The sequence below is a fragment of the Porites lutea genome, chromosome 7, assembly GCF_958299795.1.
Source record: "Porites lutea chromosome 7, jaPorLute2.1, whole genome shotgun sequence".
Classification (NCBI taxonomy): domain Eukaryota; kingdom Metazoa; phylum Cnidaria; class Anthozoa; order Scleractinia; family Poritidae; genus Porites; species Porites lutea.
Window position 1 is genome coordinate 24,936,108 of NC_133207.1, and position 15,710 is coordinate 24,951,817.

The 15,710-nt window shown below is 39.6% G+C and overlaps 1 protein-coding gene and 1 pseudogene across 1 annotated transcript in view; both read left to right on the top strand.

Moving 5' to 3' along the window:
• Nucleotides 1-574: 574 nt before the first annotated feature.
• Nucleotides 575-15,710, top strand: part of LOC140944932 (uncharacterized) — a 65,804-nt pseudogene continuing 50,668 nt past the window's right edge.
• Nucleotides 15,052-15,710, top strand: part of LOC140944934 (apoptosis-resistant E3 ubiquitin protein ligase 1-like) — an 11,853-nt gene continuing 11,194 nt past the window's right edge. The window contains exon 1 of the mRNA XM_073394043.1: nucleotides 15,052-15,226. Coding sequence (XP_073250144.1) covers nucleotides 15,077-15,226 — 150 coding nt within the window. The 5' untranslated portion in view covers nucleotides 15,052-15,076. The remainder of the gene's footprint in view (nucleotides 15,227-15,710) is intronic.

Here is a 15,710-nt window from a genome sequence, read left to right on the forward strand (position 1 = left end):
TTTTATTTCTGGAAATAAATTTTAATTTAGCCTAGGTTGCGACAGCGAAACAAAGTATGTTTGTTCGATAATTTGTAGGGTGTCCCGGACTCGGCGTTTAGCGGCTCTGACAGGCGTTTCAAGTTAAACTTTTAAAGTTTGTTTAAATTATCTTTCCTTGTTACTTCTTACACTGTAGGTGTTGGAGTTTTTAATGTTTTGTGTTTATAAGTGATGATTTCATTGGATATCTTCAAACCATTTTTTTTTACTGATACATAAAATTGTCCCTCTTTCAGGAAGAGATAAATATATATCCCAATCAGCGGTACAACCATTTATCCAATTTCAAGGTTCCTGACCTTACTGCGGTTTTCTTTGGTCTCCTTTCATCAAGAATTGGTAAGTTTTTGAAAAATAAAAATTTATTTGATTGATTAACATCGCATTTCGCCTTCCAGTAAGGGGCGTTCCCACCACATCTATGTAGATTCTGGCCATGGCCGGGTGCGTATATAAATTTGGGGGCCGGGCAGCCAATCTCTGTTGATTATCTGAAGACACTTTAACTAATTTGAATTGTACCTCATTTCAAGGAGAGCTGAATTATTTCAAGCGGATCATTGTGTCCAAGGTTCGATCATTGTGCCCAAGGTTCATCTGTAACTGGTAAGTTTTGAATAAACATACCTTTAATCGCATGCAGTATCAATGCATGGTTAGGTCCCTCCAGCATAGAGGCAACCGAGGCAGTTGCCGTGGATATAATTTTGAAGTTTCTTGTTTATCTTGCAAAAAAATATTTCGCTAAGACGATATATTCTGAAGAAAACAAATTTAGATTTCTTTTTGATATTTCCTCGGAAAGGATATTTGTCTGGCTGGGGACTATATGTATGGTCTAAGTACTCATATTCATGCAGCTTAAAGCATTTTATAGAGAGATCGGTCCATGTCATATATCCCTTACAACAAAAGTGGTATAGATGATACTTATTGGTCTCTACGACAGTGAAATCTAGGGAAGGTCTCGTACTATTGTTTATAAAGTTAGGTTTGTCTCTAACAAGATAATACACATTTAAGTTACCTGTCATCTGAATATGACTCTAAAACGCATTTCAGATAGAGCGGAGAGCTGGAGCCAGAATCTTAAGCTGATCTTTGAGAGGTTTGTGGTGATTAAAAATAATTGTTTTGTCTATTTTGTACAAATTGGCATTAGCTTATTTTTCATTTCATAGCAGTTATGTTGTTTGTTTTGTATTGTCACTTTTTAAGACTACAGCCCTTCCTGTGTGTATTTGCAAACGACGGTTAGCTCGCTTAAAGTGATTATGTACCCTGATTCTCAAACTGTATGAGCTTGCTTCCTCCCCCGAATCGTTTATATTTAATCTGGAATGTTTATCAATGTATGTGCTTTAGGTTACTCGTAGAACATAATTGTAGCCATTTAATATTTCTGAGAACATGTCTCCAATCATCAGACAATGTGTTAATAGCAAACTGCTAAGCATTATCTGTAGAAATTGAAAACATGCTACCAGAAAATCGAATTCCAGGATCACCTTCACCAGAGATTTCTTTTGATTAATTCTATTTGGGCCCATTTCTATACCAGCGCCAACGCTCAAATTGAGAAGAAGTTTCATGCTTTTTGTTTTTACTCTTGATTCAACGTACAGTCATTAGGCACTTAAATCAGGCCGGCTAGATATAATTTGATAGGCGGACACATCGTATCTTGTAACCTGTGTTTTATAAAATTGCACATTAAAGCCATGTCCAGGCGATCAATCCCTTATTAGGTCTATAAACGCAAATGCGTGTTTACAGCTACCCATATGCGAACAATATTTATTATTTATCCGTTGACTGTTTAATTGACAATTTAACTGTAATCACGCGTGGAAGAACAAACCTGGACTAATTTCATTTCACAACCCGAGTACCAATCCCCTCTCAGTCTCCTAGAAGCAAAAATTATCTATTCAAGTTTTTGCTGAACAATTCATCTCTTGTTATCTTCAGATTGATTCGCCGAAGCGAAGAAAAGGGAGAAGAAAAGGGCGATTTTGTCAACAAACGATTGTAAGTTCCTGTCTTTTTAAAAAATATTTTATCTAAAAGTTGCGTTGGAGCTGGTTCTGTTAAAACGGTTGCCACATTCTCTTAAAGTGATCTTCTCTCTGTTAAAGAAACTGACGATGATGAAATGATGAAACTGATCCTAAAATTAATTAAAAACAGTTTTTCTCAAAATTTGCGGAAATGGAAAGCAATATAATGATGGAACATTTCGTATACACAAAAAAATTGCAATGAATTAATGTGCAACTTTAACACTAGTGACTGCCACTAATGGTTTGTCAGGAAAGCTTTGCACAGAAGTGTATATACTAGGATAAGAAACATAAGATATTTTTCATGTTACAGTTACATTTAAAACATGAAATATATTTGTACAGCAATGCATTATAGGCTAGAAGTATGTTATTAGCGGAGCTCCACACGCGAGCTAAGCCACATGCCTAAGAAAATTTTGTAATCTATCCACCCGAGAAATTTTTGGTAACCACGGGACCATACGCCAGTCCGTCCGCACCACAAGAAAACCAATTTGTAATGTCAAACTTTCTACCTAGTGTTAACCTGAGATCAGGCGTTATTTTTATTTTTTTTTTTTTTTGCCTCTTTGCTTCTTTGGCTCGAGAGGGGAAAAAAATAACGCCACCTTCCCGTGAGAGACATAAAGGGATAATAGGGAGAGGGCATGATCTCAGGCTAACCTAGTGTGGGAACCTGTAACCTGTGTTTCACTTGATAATAGACATACATAATATATAGATTTAGCCAGGGCTAAAAGCGAATCTCCTGTTTAGAAATTTATTATTTAAATCAAACAATAAACTTGTAATCCACAAACCAGTTAACTTTAGGGCAGATCCATATGACTTATGAGATAAAAAAATAATTTGCGAACAGTCCAAAAGTAAAGCAAATCTTACATCGAGTTGATAGTCTTGTTTGTACACCCAAAAAATGGCAATCATGCACCTTTGATCACAGTAGATTAGGTTTGGAAAACAAATTCTTCCCAAACAAGATAACCCAGTCACCCACCTACACGACCTTTATTTTATAAGGTTAATTGGACAGCTCCGAAATATAATTTTAAAGGCCAGTTATAACACGATAGCCAATCACTTACACGCTCTCCTCTGTCTAAAAGGGAGACCAAAATTAAAAACCAGGCCGGATTTTTTTGTGTTCGGCAAGTTTACTTTACAAAATCTTGCCGAAAAATCTGATGGCCTGTAAACCAGCCTTTTATACTTTTTATACATCTCATATGAGGTAAACAGTACTATCAGGCGCTCTTTGTTTATCGTACAGACTTCGGACAGAACTTTTTTTTTTTGTATTTCACAATTTTTCAAGACAAATTGCATTCATTCAATATTTACGACGATCAAAGCATGCGCTAACCCTTGCACAACAATTGTAGAAGTGAACCATTATAAAACGTTTTCATGAAGAAAATACCACGATGTCGGGATTATTCAGTGAGATCAATCTGCTCTATGTATTATGCAGGGTAATAACGGGTTTTTAGCGAAAACGTTCAAAAAAGCCTAGTATTTTTATTTAACTTCAAAATTTACCTATTCGGGCAGCCGGTTCTGACTTTTGACAAGCACCAAATTTGCAGTGCGAGCTGTTGTTTGTTTGAATGAACAGTAAATAGAGTTACGCTTCAATAGAAGAAAGAATTTATCATGTTTAATTTTTTATGGTTATGTTATGTGTAATCATTAAACGCGTTGGATACGCGGGGCATTTTGAGTACTCCCGCATGCGATGTTCATGTACGACTGAAAACAAACGGCATTGCGATTTTAAAAAATTGCGAAAGAGACTACTAACAATCAAGACAAGAAATATAATTCGGTGAAACATTTACAGAGACAACAATTGTTATTCACGAAGACAAGTATTGAGAGTGAAGTGTTTCTGAACATCCTGACGGTCATATAAAAAACCTTGCAGATATAAACCGGCTTTCAGGTGTTTGCTAGTTTTTCAAGATGAACTCGAGGCAAGAATATCGCTCAAAGCTTTCCTTTTTTACAACCAATATTCTTCAGAACGTTTTCTCTCTATTTGCGTTCAGAAAATGTCTAAAGGCTTTTGAAGTTCTGTATATCAAAGCTGGCATGATACTAGGTCAAATCATTGTCTCAAATCTTAAAAACTTACCGCAAAAACTACGCTGGACTTCATGAAATTACCAGAAAAAAACATCAAATGCAATAATTACTGAGGTTTACCAGTCGAGATGCTGCTCCTGAAAGCCATCAAGTAAGGCCAGAATCGCCTCAGACTTTTCAACCCTCCTACGCATCCAGCAAGGTTAGGTAGAGGCTCATTTTTGAAAACGATGCCATCAGAAAACGGATTTCCGATGACTTGGAAAAGCGGAGCATTTCTCAACCACACACCCAATAAACAAACCAGCCATGAATAACAAAAGAATCTTGATAGCAGCTGTCTTTTATTTTGTACAAGAATAAGATGACACAAAACTGTCAGCTTCAGCTATCACTAAACACGTTTCTAAAAAATGCATAAATTTTCCGCATGAACTCACGTGTCAAATTTTGAGCAATCAGAGCATGAAAATTGGATGAAGAGCGTGACCAATGAGTGACCATGGTGAGAAAAGCCAAAACCAACTGCCTTCCCGCGTGTAAAAACTGGCTGAGTTTTCGCGTCCGGTGTCAATCAATGATATAAAACTCGTTTTATTCAACTACTAGTTGATAAACGGCACTACTTGTGACTCGTATTTAGTGATGTCATCCTGGTAACTTCAAGATCTCTGCTGTTAAAAAAAAACAATGCAGCGTGTTATATACAGGGGAAGTGGGGGAGGGGGGAAGAGCTACTCACTGTACATTTTCTTAAGGTGGCTCGATGGGGTTTTTCAGCTTTAATACCTCCCATGTTTTAGCATTAGCTACGTCGCAGTCGGCAAAGATCTAGAAAAATTACTACCAAAATTGTATTAGAAAAAGATGGAAATTTCTTATGAACAGCCGGGTTACAATTACATTGAAGTAGTCTTAACAACGAAACGACGCCATTACCTTTTTTTTCTTACAGCCGTATTCCTCGGCGCACTGGTAACTTTCCTACCAATATAGGTCACGAGAGCTTTCTCCACCAATGGCTTCCTCAATGTTCGTGAAGTTTGAGTGAAATGTATAAGAGCGCTTTGAAGATATTTGGGATGAATGGGGTATTTGTGGCTGGATATTCAGTATTCAGCCGTTATCTTAATTACAAAACGAAGCGATTTTGAAATCCAATTTTACCTCATAGTACTTTCAATCACTTTTAAACGTATTTCAAGAGATCATAGGAAGGGCTTTAGCTGTTTGCAAGAAAGAGGGATTTGACAATACATTGAAGTGCTCTTAAGTTGGCGGTTTTTTTTTAATATTTTGGTCTACTTTAACAAATGAGCAAATAATTTTGAAACCGCTAGATAAATCTTTTTAAACATTTGAGATTATCGAGATTAACTGTCATTTTATATCACCCGTGAGCCTCAATGTCATTGATAACTCGTAAGGTAATAAAATAAGGGCTACAATTTGCTATTTTACTTTGTCGAAAATTTCGTGTTTACAAATGCAAGTGAAAGCTTCTCATGGCTCAGGGGTATTGTCTTCATGTTTCATATTTTGGTGCAATACAATAAATAAGATTTCTGCAGATTTCAAGTGCGTTGTCAGTTACTGCCGTTTATATAAAAATGAGACTTAGAGACAATACCTTGAATAGTTAAAACCAAACTGTACCCTGACGACGGTGACAATTATTACGAAAAGCCCCAAAGACGATTCAGTATGAGGTCATTTTGTGATCTGCAGCAACAACAAACCTACGTTTAGGCCCCGTCCACACGATATCTTGATATTTTTGAAACCTCATTTTTTTACACGAATCGGTCATTCGGCCACAAGAAACCAGTGAATCCGCTTTCCGAAAAGGCATCTTGCTGCCACCCCTGTCAAGAGTCAGGTTTAAGAACCCCCTCCACACAAACCAGGGTAAAAAAATATATACTCAGTTTAAAAAATAACCGGATTGGTGTAGATGGGACCATACTTTAAGCCCTTAAAAACGCGTATATTAAGAGAGAAAACAATAGATCGTTCACTCACGTACCAAGTGGTTATTAAAATTTCTTGAATAAACAAAAACTTTCACGGAAGAAAAGAGTTCAATCCTCACCTGACTGTTTTGGTACACTGACATCGCTCCCATTTCTCACCTTTGGTTCGCCATTGTTTTGATAAATATAAAAAAAAAACGTTCGCAAGCGCATCGGTAAGATAAAATATGTGGTTTAGAGTGCAGAAGGATTTTAAATTTTTCTCTGTCCAATCCAGAAACCTAATTTCAGTTTAACAATTATTAGAAAGCACTTTTCTGCATTTAAGTTCTTCACATCAACGCGCACACCTCCAAAGAAAACAAAAGGGTAGCAGACAGAAAAAAATGACAACTTGATATTTCCCCTTTCTAGGTATATTACCATCAAGAAACAGCCACACTTTTCATACCAGGACTTCTAAATGACAGAAAGGAATAGAATAGAGTACCTTGAGCAACAACTGAGCATTGCAATAGAAGTCGGCGACAGGGCCAGACAAGGACGTGCCTATGCAAATCTCGGCATTGCTTATGACTGCCTTGGCCAATTCCGACAAGCAATAGAGTACCACAAGCAAGACCTGAGCATTGCAATAGAAGTCGGCGACAGGGCCGGACAAGGACGTGCCTATGCCAATCTCGGCATTGCTTATAACTGCCTTGGCCAATTCCGACAAGCAATAGAGTACCACAAGCAAGACCTGAGCATTACAATAGAAGTCGGCGACAGGGCCGGACAAGGACGTGCCTATGGCAATCTCGGCAATGATTATCAATCCCTTGGCCAATTCCAACAAGCAATAGGGTACCACAAGCAATGCCTGAGCATTGCAATAGAAGTCGGCGACAGGGCCGGACAAGGACGTGCCTATGGCAATCTCGGCAATGCTTATAAATCCCTTGGCCAATTCCAACAAGCAATAGAGTACCACAAGCAAGACCTGAGCATTGCAATAGAATTCGGCGACAGGGCCGGACAAGGACGTGCCTATGGCAATCTCGGCAATGCTTATCAATCCCTTGGCCAATTCCAACAAGCAATAGAGTACCACAAGCAACGCCTTAGCATTGCAATAGAATTCGGCGACAGGGCCGGACAAGGACGTGCCTATGGCGGTCTCGGCAATGCCTATCAATCCCTTGGCCAATTCCAACAAGCAATAGAGTACCACAAGCAAGACCTGAGCATTGTAATAGAAGTCGGCGACAGGGCCGGACAAGGTGGTGCCTATGGCAATCTCGGCAATACTTATCAATCCCTTGGCCAATTCCAACAAGCAATAGAGTACCACAAGCAACACCTGAGCATTGCAATAGAAGTCGGCGACAGGGCCGGACAAGGACGTGCCTATGGCAATCTCGGCAATGCTTATCAATCCCTTAGCCAATTCCAACAAGCAATAGAGTACCACAAGCAACGCCTTAGCATTGCAATAGAAGTCGGCGACAGGGCCGGACAAGGACGTGCCTATGGCAATCTCGGCAATGCTTATCGATCCCTTGGCCAATTCCAACAAGCAATAGAGTACCACAAGCAAGACCTGAGCATTGCAATAGAAGTCGGCGACAGGGCCGAACAAGGACGTGCCTATGGCAATCTCGGCAATGCTTATAAATCCCTTGGCCAATTCCAACAAGCAATAGAGTACCACAAGCAACACCTGAGCATTGCAATAGAAGTCGGCGACAGGGCCGGACAAGGTGGTGCCTATGGCAATCTGGGCAATACTTATTTCAATCTCGAGGACTTCAAACAATCAATGGAACACTACAAGAAAAGCCTTACCATTACAATAGAAGTCGGCGACAGGGCCGGACAAGGAGTCACTTATGGCAATATAGGCTTAGTTTATAAATCCCTCGGCGACCTCCAAGGAGCAATAGAGCATTATAAGCAAAGCCTAAGCATTGCTAAGGAAGTGGGCAGCAGGTCCGTAGAGGGATGTTCCTATGCCAATCTCGGCCTTGCTTATTTATCCCTTAAACAATTCCAACAAGCAATGGAGTACCACAAGCAACAGCTGAAAATTGCTAAGGAAGTGGGTGACATGGTCCTAGAAGGATTTGCCTATCATTACTTGGGTAAAACTCTTATGTTGTCAGGTTGTCTGGATGAGGCTGTAGCTCATTTCAAATTCAGTGTAAAAACGTTCGATACTATTAGGGGTAGTTTCATTTCGGAAGATGCATGGAAAATAAGTTTTCGTGAGCGTTACATATCTAGCTATCGTTATTTATGTCGAGTTCTTATAGCGCTCCAAAAGACGGATGAGGCTTTGTACGCGGCCGAACGGGGACGAGCAGGGGCTTTGCTAGATGCCTTGAAAAAAAAGTATGGCTTTACATCCCTTTCGCCCATTTCAAATGAAACTGAGGAAGATTTTGCATACATTTCAAGGAACACATCTGTTTTGACAATGTTTATTGCATTGGACGAAGAAGCAATAGGCTTGTGGGTACTGGGAAAGAAAACCAACGCTATTTTTAGGCAAGCAGTACTAAAAAGTGGAGGTGCACACGAAGATCCTTTTAATGCACTTTTGAAAGATTCTTTGAATAAAATTGGGGCTGGCAGAGATGTTAGATGCGAGAATCGGTCACTTGATCTTTTACGCGATAAGTCAACTTCCAGTACTAAGAAAGATGACAAAATATCGAGTCCATCGCACGAGAATATCGACTGGTTACAGCCATTGCATGATATAGTTTTCGGTCCCATCGAAGACTTACTTGATGGCGATGAACTGGTTGTAGTCCCTGATGGTGCTTTGTGTTTAGCTCCTTGGACAGCCCTAAGTGAAACTTTAAGGATCCGTATTATTCCCTCACTGACAAGTTTGAAAGTAATAAGAGATTCTTCAAGTGAATACCACAGTAAAACTGGCGCCCTGCTTGTTGGAGATCCATGTTTGAAGAAAGTTAAAAATAAAAGGGATAAACCCATTTATGATCAGCTGGAGTTCGCAAAAAAAGAAGTGGAGATGATTGGAAAACTTCTTAACAGCCAACCACTCACAGGAGAAGCTGCAACCAAAGAAGAGGTGCTCCGGAGAATAGATTCAGTCGCGTTGATTCACATTGCAGCACACGGAGGAAAGGAAGCTGGTGAAATTGCATTAGCACCCAGCCCCGAGTGGCAATCCAAGACTCTTATCCCTACGGAAGAGGACTACATGTTGAAAATGTCTGATTTACAAGCCACGAAGCTGAGAGCGAGGCTAGTGGTTCTTAGTTGCTGCCATAGTGGTCAAGGAGAGGTCTCGTCTGAGGGTGTGGTCGGTATGGCAAGGGCTTTCTTGTTTGCTGGTGCTCGTTCTGTGCTGGCGTCACTCTGGGCAATTGATGATGAAGCCACAATGTTGTTTATGGAACGTTTCTACCAACACCTGAGAGTTGGAGAAAGTGCCAGTACTGCTCTGCAGAAGGCCATGAAACGCCTTCGTGATTCGGACGACTTTTCCGCCCCAAAGTACTGGGCTCCATTTGTGCTGATTGGCGATGACGTCACGATTGAATTTGATGTAAACCGTTGAGAAAGCTGTAAGTACAGACTTTTCTTTTGTTATAGATTACTTAGGGTCCTAATATATTAAATAAGGTTTAAGGTTTTATTGTCCTCAAATTAAAATGTAAAGGAATTGACAAAAATAAATACAAATAAGCAGTAAAAGCAAGACAGTGTGAATAATATTGACAAAAAAATAATATGGATGGTGCGTTGATGTACAATCATTCTGGATTTACGTAATTAGATTTCATTTCTGTAATGCAAAACTGTTTAAAAACGTTTGTTGAACACTATAAAAACCTTTCAATAATCATATAATTAAGTGCAAAATCAGCATTCACTGTAAATGGCTGTTACCGTGACATACTGGCTCTGGATTATGCGTTGAGAAGTCTTAGTTGTTGCCTCAACATTTTAGTTTGAACTACCATAAAGTCATCATTTTACCCGATTCAAAAGAGAAATGTCATATTTGTCAAAAAGAGAACTTAAAACCTTTATTTTATGATTTGTTATGAGCAGAAAAACGGCTAAATAGGGAAAAAAATGGACCAAAAAATGTTTCTAAAAACCCATTTTTGTGCATACACCATATAGCTAGATAATACAAGTAGCTCTAACATACTCTCTTGTTGTAACGTAATGAAAGATTTTGAGCTCCTGCCCAACTTTGATTTTACATTCGTCTCATCCTTGCTATCCTGTAATCTAAGGCTTTTTATCTTAAAACCTCTATAGAACGAGTAGTATTGAGGCCATGATTTCGCTGTGCAAGCATATTAATTAATCAAATGTTACTTTATTTACAGGGGCCGTGCTGATTGCTGGGAGATTTCAAAGAAAGAGTACTGCTGAATCAAAGGAACATTATAATATCAAAGTCTATTTTACCTGAGGAAAAAAGGTTTTGAGTAATTGTAGAAAGTGAATATTATACTACTTTACTCTCTTAAACTATTGCAGCGAAGCAGCATTAGCTGATAGAGAAATTTTGCTTCCTTTGATGATGTTGAAATACGTTTCTCAAATGGTACTTTCCCTTACGCACGTGTTCCTTCGGTTAATCATTGCCTTAGAACAAATCTATAGAGCATAAAATATCTACAGTTTTGGACCGTTGATTTTGCTAAAAGTATTTTGGGCAAAATTTAGTTTTTCAGCGTTAACTATTGGGAGTTTACCCTGAAAGTGTTAAAATCAGTTTCCTAAATGATTTTTTATACCTTAGCTTGTTGTGCTTACTGTAACATTTTGTTTGCGTAGCAACTAATGAAATTGGCAAATTGGCGGAAAATTTACCTCGTCCAGACAAATGAATATGCGTTTTTGTGAAAGGATAATACATTCACGAACTTCAAAGGCTAAATTTTGGCCTAGTGGATGACGTTGGATGGAAGGCCAGAACGCGTTATAAGCGGAAGCGTCTCCAAACTAAAGCGCATCGCAACAGATTAGTCAAGGGCACCCAACGACCGTTTTCTAGGAAATATCTGTTCGAAGCTCTTTAGTGTGCCTAAAATTTTTATAGCGATGCGAATTATTCATTTATATTGCTTTTAAAAAGCCCCAGGAAGCCTATAAAGAGGCATTTCAGAGCTGATTTTCGTGATAAAGCTGTCATTGGGTGCGTCTGATTAGTAAGTTAGTAAATACCATTTTAGTTAAAATTCTAACTTACTATTGCTTGAGTGACAGAAATGTTATAAGGGGGTCCTGAAGGGGTAAAACAGGAACTGGGATTTCACTTTTTGTCAGATGGGAGAGGCATGAACAACTTTGAAAATGGCTTTGTGTTTTCTCTTCTTTAGAGGACTTGTACTCAATTATTTGACACAATTTTGCACAAATAAGCCTACTTTTGGAAATGGAGAAATCCAATCATGCATCAGTAAACCAAAGTATAACAATGAATAAATGAAATTCTGTCAGCTTCCCTGTTCAGTGGTTTGTTGTCGCTGAGATGACATGCCCATTTGAGAAAGATCAAAATGGCTTCTGATTTAAAAAATAGTTCCCGCACTTTGCACAATTATGGTCATCAAAATGTTTGAGTTCAGCAAACGATGCGGTAATCCGCACAGAAAATTGCGAACTATAATCTGTAACTGATTTCGACTGAACCGTGACAACTACTGCTAACGCGGCGGAGTAGAGATTTAGTGCGTGAGTCGCCAAAAATAATTGCAAACTATAATCTTTAACTGATTTCGACTGAACCGTGCAAACTACTGACGCGGCGAAGAAGAGATAGTGCGTGAGTCGGATGAAGATGTTGAAAGTGAGATTGAGAGAAGTATTTTTAATATAGTTATGCCAACAAGAGTTGGAAGAGAAAGATTGTTCACTTGTTCACTTGTTCACTCAGCTTTTCATTTATTATGTGCATGCCATTAGTTTCCGCCAAACAACCACTGGGAATGGGATTTGGACCAAACTTGGGATGGAGACTGGGATTTGGTATACCCCGCTTCAGGACCGTCTTATAATATTGTTGTTATCTTATATAAGTACCGAACTGTGGTTCAGTTAGTTCAATTGCTTAGTAACAGTAATACGCTTTTTTAATGTTTTATTGAGTGGAGAACTTAATTTTTTGTAAAAGTGAGGCTGTACATTGATCAAACAGATCAGTTCCAGAGCACTTGTTCAGCGTCGTTTTGTGTTTAGGCGCTAAGAAGTTATATGTACCTCAATCTTTTAAGCTAAGATTATTCCAGCGGGAATCTAACGAATTTTTAGCTACCTGAAGGTGGAGTGTTTTTCAGGCGAATGACGTATAGCATGGCCATGGTTATTTTAAGAAGTGCTCCGCATTCATTTAGTAGATTTACATTATTACGTCGACTTGATTACATCAACTGCTTGTAGCTAATCTGAGCACGTTGCGTGATCAGTGTTCAGTTTCTGATGTAACTTTCAGCCTTGTTATGTTGTATTAAATATAAGAAAAGGAGACTGAAGGTTTACTGTGATTGTTGATGTCCACGACGTAAAAAAGTTTTCTGAAAAAACTCTTCCCCTTGAACACTGACCTCCAAGGTCAATATTTGATTAGGAAACTACTTCTTCCTGTCCCTTCGCTGAGGCTTTAATCATTTCCGATGCTGCAAGTTTTTTTTTTTTGATTGGCCATCAACCCCCGCCCACATCCTCGACCCAAGTTACAACTGTTTTTCTTCTGATCAGGTAAATAACAGAATGCTAGAATCTGATTAATTTTAATCAGCCTTCATTTTTTGCTTATAAAGCACCAAAACTGTATGATTTGACCCCTCCGATTACCGACATAAGATATTTTGATTCCAAGGGGCAAAATAACTCCGGGTCTCTTTTTCTTCAGTTAGATGAGCGTAGTGACTTTTACTGATTTGTACGCAATATATCCCCCTCTCCCCCCCAAACCTTGTTTGAGTCACTTTCAGCTTCAAAAAGGTACTATTGGGCCATTTCGTGGCCCAGTGGTGTGTTACTGTATTTTTAGTGTTGGATGTTTCATCAGTTGACTGCCTGATACACACAGCATATATCTAGTACTCCCATGCTAGGCCAATGTCACGGCCTTTTTTACGGACCAGTTTATTTTTAGACACATTTTAGGGCACTTTTTCCCGCGAAAAGAGAATCTCTACCATGACTATGAGCGCATTCGAAGTACAAGATATCAAAAAGAGAAAACAAAGGTCTGTAGGTTTTGCTAACTGGTTTGTGAAATTTAAAAGATATTCAGAATTCGCGCTAAAAACCGTTCTAAAAATAAACTGGTCCGTGAAAACGCCGTGACACGAGCGCATTGAAGTTGCTCGCTCCGGGTTATGGGCTCCTGACCAACCTCGCAGTTATTGTGTCCCAGAGCTGTACAGTAGCTTCGATCAATAATAGACGGACGTGGCCTACATGTATATCAATTGCTGCGACGACACTGAAGGAGAATATAAAAAACGAATAAACCACTTGAAAAAAATTCCAAAAAAAAAAAACAATCAGAAGAATAAAAACAAAAAACGAAATGAAACGAAATTACTAAGACATAGGAACTGAAAGGTAAATAACATGATGCTTCTGTTATTAATCAAGACAAAGAAACTTCCGTTTATTGCTTGTTTTTGTTTACTTTTACGCGCGGAGTAATGAATCCTTGAGACCAGATAAGAGAAGCGCGACCTTATCATGAGCGTGATAGTAGCTCAAAGGCTGACTTCAATACGCAGGCAAATCAACGCAAACGTAAGGCTATATTTTGTGAACTAAACGCGCACTGAACCCTCGCGCGTACACGCAAAGTCATACCCCCACCGTGGTACAAGGGGTAGGGAAGCAGGGGGGGAGGTTTGATGGAACCTCTCCCCTCTTTAATATAAACTGGCAAATCCTTGATAAATAAGATGAAGAAAAGAGGACCTAAAATAGATCCTTGTGGTACTCCATGGTTTGCACACGCCAAAGACGATTCCTTGCCATCAATGCAGACCAGCTGACGTCTACCAGGGCTGAGTTGCTCAAAGCATGGTTAGCTTTAACCATTGGTTAAGCAGTATTAAAACCAATACGTTGTCAAGGTATTAAACGCTGGTTAACGCTAACCATGGTTCGAGCAACTGGGCCCAGAGAGATAAGAATGACACCAGGTATATGCTCTGTTGGTAAAGCCATAAGCTAATTTCAGCAATAACAAATTGTGGTCGACTATGTCGAACGCTTTACAGTAGTCAACAAGTAGTACTCCACTCACTCTGTTGTTGTCCAGATTTAGTAAGAGTTCATCAACTTTCATTTTTAAACAGAGCAGTCTCAGAACCTTGGTACTTACGAAAACCGGACTGTCTAAATACATCAAGCAGCCTCCCATTTCTTCTAGGGAAAAGCCCAGGGGACGAGGTAGTAAATCAAGTTGTTCACTTGAAGAAAGTCATACAATATACAAAGAATCGTGGACGTAACGTTCAACAACTCAGATAGGACTGTAAGGACAGAAATTGCACGATAATTGGATGGGTCGCTTGCATCACCTTTTTTGAACAAACGGGTAACTTAAGCGGTTTCCAACGTTGAGGAAAATTTCCAGTTGTTGAGAATGAGTAGTCTATTATCCTTGGAATACTCAGCGTGATAACTGGTACGAACATTAACCTCCATCCCAGCTAACCAGTACCAAGTTGCACCGCCTTGGAAGGGCGGGGTGGGGGGGGAGGGGAGAAAACAGTATTGAGGCCGGGAAAAATAGAGTCAATTTGACAGCGTGCGCGCGCTATCACAGCTTTCTCGGCAAAGGAACACCAACGACTTTTAGCCTACTCCAAGTTGATAACTGATTTTGTCGTTTCATCCTTGTAGGTTCACCCGAACCCCAAAAGGCCTCTTGAAATGAAGTTAAAGTTTTATGAGTTTGCTGGGCGCATTGTCGGAAAATGTTTGTACGAATCTGCTTTGGGCTCAGGCCGAAGGCTCAACGTGAAAGCGAGGTTCACCAGATCCTTTTTAGCTCAATTTCTTGGTCTCCGTGTCTGTTACAGGGTAAGACATCACAATCTCCATATCTGCCTTCTTATCATGCTTATTTTTCTAGCAACTTTTCTTGTAAGCGACCGTTTTGAATCGCGTGATCTTTGTCATCTGCAAGTGAGCTTATCACAAGAGACCCCCTGTGGTTCTTTTCTCGTAAGCGACCTCTTGCCGTAAGCGCGGAGCACGAAGTCTTCGCTTTTTGGGGGATTGCTTACGGGAGGTTCGACTGTGTTTAGAAGTTTTGGTCTGTTTTACCGTTTCTCTGTGTAAGTTCGTAGCCACCGCTTTCCCTTATTGTCTGAATTTCGACGCTCTTTCTGTTGTTTATGATCACAGTATTTTGAAAGTGACGATAAGCAGGTTTATCGGAGTAAAATCAAGTACATCGAGGAGACTGACCCGGAGGACATGGGACTGGTTTTCGCTGAAGAGGAGTACGATATGAAGGGGCACTTAGAGAAGGTAAGATAACGCTCCATCCTAGGGTCTCTCG